Genomic DNA, 6013 nt, shown 5'->3' on the forward strand with positions numbered 1-6013 from the left:
CAACGTTTTTTGTTTACTTCTGTGGCATGGTGTGGGCATTCTGCAATCCTAAACTAAGTGGACTAGAGGACGAAATCATATCAGGATGTGAAAACGACATTTTAAGGAGCAGCGATATGTCAATGGAGACATTATTGGTAACCCCTGGAGAGATGCGGCGGACGCAAGAGTGGATAGCGCAAACTTTTGATAGTCAAATGCTGCCAGATGAGTCGCTTTACAGATGTTACATAAATTCGTTTGATGACGTGGATGAACTGAGAAGCGCGATTCTTTGATTTATGTATGGTACAACAATGCGAATTCGAACCTGTAGGAAAAGCACTGTTGTAGGGTAAGATACACCATGTTCAATCACACACTTTTTATCTTACATAATACAAGGTATTCGTATTACTGTTTATGTTTCTTTTTGCAATGATTTATATTTTAAATGCAAAATAATTAGATTTGTTCTTTTTTATTGTTTAGGTGACCTTATCTTCTATTTCCATCACCCTGGTTTTGCCAGAAAAATCTTAATCAATTCAAGAGCTCATAAATGGATCAGTCTGGCTTCAGTATCATGCCTCCTATACTGTGCTGTTAGCCTGTATTAAGAAACCAATATAAGAGTAGACGTCCATCTCTGAAGACTGCTAGCTTTGATCCTTTCTTTGCATTAGTGCTTTTTCATTAGATAGAACAAGCTCTGGCACTAGCAGCAGTGACTTGTGCCACTTATATTAAAAGTTTGACAATTACAGTGAAATAGTTTATTCTCTCATCTCTTGCAAGTATATGATCACAAGATGACCTGATACCATATAACAATATTATATATATATATATACACACACACACACACAAAAACACTAACACAGCCCCAAATCAGTGAGACATGCAGCTCAGTTATAGTAACCCTTAGCAGGATGAACAAGACCACATGCATAGTGCTTTGTCTGTGTTCATAGTCAGTGACTGGAAGGTGTTGACTCAGCAGTCACTGTCCAAGACCCCTTTACTGAGTTAGGCCCATCTCTCACAAAAGGGTGACATCGTCATTGTTTCATGAGGTGTTTGGGTTAGATCTGTAATGTGTGAAGCAATTCTAAGAACAGGGAGTCATTTAAGAGTTTAATTATTGAAATTTTTCAATGATTTGTTAAATGTAAAACTACAATTGTAAGTTTGCAGACAGTCACTGAACACTGTAATCACATAACTGTTGTAAATATAGATATAGGGATATCAGTGACAGGATGTATCTAACATTTACAAATTTTAAATTATGAAATAAAAAATAATATTTCGTTACATACAAGATCCAAAACCTGGTGGGGTTTGGTGGATATTACAGCTCAGATACAAAACATCTTGATGTTTTTACTATGAACCCATGTAAAATCACCAGGGTTAATTAATTTTAGTGGAGTTCACATAAGCCCACTTTTAAAAGGGTTAATTTGGGGTGATTTCTAGTTTATTTTTCTAATTATGAAACATTTACATGAATGGTAAAATATTCTCCACCCCCTCTATGTAGCTGACTTAGGATGTATGTCCAAGGTCTTCATCTTTCAGTTTCATCCGCACTGTATGTTCTAGCGCTAGTAATTTCTCATAAAGGGCTGATGATATGGTGTCATCAATATCCATCTGAAAACACAGGGGGGGGGGGGAAATCAAGATTCTAGTTTAATTTGTGCATAGAAATATCCTTCATATTTACAAATCAAATAGGGCTCATCGAATAGCAATGAAATATCACCTTGAGATGAGCTGTTCAGCAAGTCAGGGCTTATTTTTCTCAAGATAAGCTATTATATTTCTATAGTTTCATGTACATCATATCACAATTGACCTTGAAATGAAATGGAAATGGGCTGGGATGCTGCAAGCACAGGGTCAATATGACGTAGTTGTCAGTGCTGACCTTGCGAGGCTGAGTGTAATTGTTTCCCAGCCCAGAGGTTAAACTATGGTATTTCGCCAGTGGATCCAGTGTCTCAGGTTTCTGCATGAACAGCCAAAACTGTAACAAAAAACAAACAAACAAAAAAAAAAAAGACCTTGATGCAGAGACAGAACCCCAAACCTCAAACTGAGGATTGAGAAAAAAATATTTTGCAGCAGACAAATTCACCTGTATATTAACTAGCTCAGTGGATAGCTCATTGGTTAAGGTACTGGCCCCACCACTGCCGGGCCCCTGAGCAAAGCACTTAACTCTCAATTGCTCAAGGTGTACTCAGTTATAATTGTAAGTTGCTTTGGATAAAAACGTCAGGTAAATGTACTATATAACATCATTCATAGGTGTACAATACACCAAAGATTTAAATATAATTATGTACTTGAGGGTTTTGAACAAGAGATCACTTAAGAGGATTTACTCTTAAGTAATGTAAAGCAAAATTAAACAGGCCCTACTGCTCTTTGTACATACCAAAGCCTCAGCTCCGTTGTACGGCATGAGGGTGAAAGTGTTGGTGAACATTCGTAGCTGAACAGAAAGGAAACGTAGAAAACAGCATTTTTTAGAAACATCATAGGGAATAATTTATAGAAAAAGGCAAAACTTAAAAATAGAGATAACACTGACATAGAACGAATACTGAAAACTTACAAGCCACATTAAAGGCATGATAAGTGTCCATAAGAAGGAGGGTAGGATGCCATAAGTAAGGTTAGTCATCACCAGTCCAGGGCAGATCACCGATGAGTACACACCCTGCAGGACGGAGCATCATTACCTTGGGGAATTCTTACAGGTGCTCTTTCTTTCTTTCTTTCTTTCTATCTATCTATCATATGCATGTCATCAAGGTTGTGACAGGTCCTTCTCATTGCTTTTATTGAGGGTGGTGTGCCCTGTGCCCTGCATGGGCTCAGTGAGCTGCACTTACTTGGCTGTTGTAGCGGCGGTTCAGGGCTAGACTCAGCAGATCGGAGGCATACTTGGAGGAGCTATAGGGTTCAACGCCTCCCTTGTGCTGTATGTCATCGAGGCAGAAGGCTGACCGTTGGGCATTGCTGGAGGAAGTCCAGATCACCTGAGAACTACAGCCTGGTCTGCAGAGCAGGGGCTCTAACTCCCGCACCTATGGAAAAGGGAACAAAACCTTCTACAGGCATCACTCCTGGCTGCAATGGGGAAACATCTCACACAGAAATGCAGGCCATGTTCATTGGTGAGACACGATTAGTTGGTGTACTTTTCATTCCTGGTGAGGAATTAGCTCCTTTAGCTCCTTCAAAGACTTTTAACAGTGCAGCATGGACAGAAATGTGAACCCTCATGGTCCTTGTCCTCTGCTGCCACACCAGAAGAAAATTAATCCCTTAGACATGCAGGGTGACACTAATGCAACTTTAATGCCCACCTCAGCTACACCATCGTCCTTGCACAATGAGCCATGGGTTGAAGCAGAACCTGTAATTCTGTCCCAGTCAGAGTTTTTAAATTTGATGAGTTAAGTTCCCAGGTGAGCATCAGAATGAATGTTTTTAAGCCAGTCACCAGGAGTGCCCAAAGGGGCGCTGTCATTTGAAGAGCCAGAAGTATGCTTGACCTTGTTCCACATTAATAATTGATAAGGGAAGCTATCAGGGGACTGTACATTTCAGTGCAATATTATTTTGAATTTACTGATGTGCAAGATGCAGACCTTTCAAGGTACATATAACCTTCAAACATTGTTTTATAACAGACATGCAACAAAATAGATTTAAAGAACATTTTGACTTTGAATGGTAACTGAAAGCAGTGTTCTACATATAATCCTTTGACAACTGCTTACCAGTAGAAAGTGGCCAAAGAGATTAGTAGCAAACACTTTTTGTAGACCATCAGAGGTGAGTGTGTCTTTTTGTGTCAGGAGACCCTCACCCGTTGAAAACATGTGGATTGCACGACTGTGGCCAAATGGTAATGATAATACAGCACTACATTAGAAATTAGAAGTATAATAATGTATGATGGTATATTTATGATATGGAGAATAGGTTTATAAATATAAACAACAGCTGTATATGATATTGTACTACATGTGACAGATCTTATACAGATGGAGAAAAAAAAAGTAGGGTCTGTACCCAGAAAACAAGCCTTTATAGAAAGCTTTGTAATCCACATGTGGATTAGGCATGATACCAGCATTGAGGTAGAGATAGTCCAGCCTGTTGTATCTGTTTGAAAGGGAAAAAAAATAGACTTAATATGACTTCAAATAGGGAGGTAAGATGGGAAGGTCCCAAATGACAAAGGGTCTTGTATTGATAAATGCACTAATATGATATGGGCAAAAAAGGTTTTGACTTTCCATTTTATCTTCTGTGTCAGAAGATCTCAACATACATTCATGATCTATAGTGATAAAAACTTAGCAAGATAGCAAGAGTACAGAAATGGCACAAAAGGATAATCTTTACCTGTGCCTGATCTCCTGGGCAGCTCTGAGGACAGAGTGCACACTACTAACATCCAGCTGGATGATGGACACCTGCGCTTTGGGGTGAGAGACCAGCAGGGCGTGCTTGGCGGCTTCAGCCCTCTGCATGTTCCTGCAGCCCAAACACAGCTGCAGCTGAGCGTCATGGCTCAGGAGGCGCTCACAAAGGGCAAGGCCGATGCCACTACAAATGCAGGCGCACAGCGCACGCCACACACACACACACACACACACACACACACACACACACACACACACACACACACACACACACAGAGAGAGAGAGAGAGAGAGAGAGAGAGAGAGAGAGAGAGAGAGAGTATTAATTATGGTGGCATTTGCCAAGTATTTTCTTATCGGGGATACTGTATGTGAATTTCAGACACACACAAGCCAATACAGTCTAGAGCCCTTTCAATGTTTGCTTTCAACGCTCAATGGCAAATAATTACAAAAATTTTAAATGTTTAAAGACGTTCTCTAATGAATAACAAAAGCAAATAAACATGTGATTTTATTTAAACATTTTATAACTATACTTTTTCCACAACACCACCCAATTCTACTAAAAAATGTCGGGGTCGCCTAATCAGCAACAGTCTGATTAATTTTTTAGGTTTCCTTTGCCATATGAAAACGAGCAAACATCTTCATCTTTGACTACTAGCAACGAGATACTCCTGTGCGAAAAAAGTCAGGCTATTCTGTGGAACTAACCTGATATTCGGTTTCTCAAAAGCCTTTAACCACTACGTGAATTAAGTCAAGGGCATGGTAAATTCAGATAAAAGCAAAAGTGAATAAGACGCGAGTCTTTACCTGTTAGCACCGGTCACCAATACAACTTTCCCCATATTTTAACCCAATTCATAACGTCAAGCTAAACAAGGGCACTACCACTGCACTTCACTGGCTGGTTCGTACTTTGTACCACCTCTATGGTGTGATTGGATGTCATGCCGACATCTGCCAATTAAACAGTACCATAATCTGACGTCATATTCGTATTAGCCAATGGTGGCTTGCCTCAGTCAGCCCAGAAGGAGGAAACATTTGTAATTTGACGTCTACCAGAAACGATACATAGGCTGAGGAAACGGGAGGCATGGACAATTACTAAAACCAAAATTAATTTCAGTTTTATTTGAACTTACAATTATTTAAACCAAATATACCCCAAGCATTTGATTTTGCATCAGGTAAAGGAATCATAAAAAACGATTACAAAGACTACAAAAAAGTTATCATACATACAAATCTCTATATGTGCACATTTTGCATACATAATAGTAGAACAATTGTGAAGGAGTTGTCTTGTTGGTGTAAAATTCATGCTTTAAGAATAAAATCTAACAGGAAAATGTTTGTCAGTTTACTACACTTTCCTTATGTAAACAATTTAAGTTCCAGAAGGAAAATGAGTGGATTTCGAGCATATTTCGAAACAGTGCAGGAATCTAAAATACCAACAATACATTGACTGTGGAATTACAAAAGGGTTATTTAAGATCACTTTGGTGCGGTATGTTGCAATCTCGGCAACATTGTAATCTTGTAATCTTTTTTTTATCACCTGGGGA

At 39.1% G+C, this 6013-nt stretch overlaps 1 protein-coding gene across 1 annotated transcript; it reads right to left on the reverse strand.

Moving 5' to 3' along the window:
- Window positions 1–1103: 1103 nt before the first annotated feature.
- Window positions 1104–5333, reverse strand: hsd17b7 (hydroxysteroid (17-beta) dehydrogenase 7). The gene is made up of 9 exons (XM_026998870.2): window positions 5253–5333; window positions 4414–4617; window positions 4078–4170; window positions 3783–3897; window positions 2889–3083; window positions 2609–2713; window positions 2429–2485; window positions 1916–2014; window positions 1104–1638 (listed from the first exon to the last, which is right to left on the reverse strand). Exons 1-9 carry the CDS (start codon window positions 5285–5287, stop codon window positions 1531–1533), a joined length of 1011 nt encoding a protein of 336 aa, XP_026854671.2. The 5' UTR covers window positions 5288–5333; the 3' UTR covers window positions 1104–1530.
- Window positions 5334–6013: the final 680 nt, after the last annotated feature.

Source organism: Electrophorus electricus, chromosome 3 (genome assembly GCF_013358815.1).
Source record: "Electrophorus electricus isolate fEleEle1 chromosome 3, fEleEle1.pri, whole genome shotgun sequence".
Classification (NCBI taxonomy): domain Eukaryota; kingdom Metazoa; phylum Chordata; class Actinopteri; order Gymnotiformes; family Gymnotidae; genus Electrophorus; species Electrophorus electricus.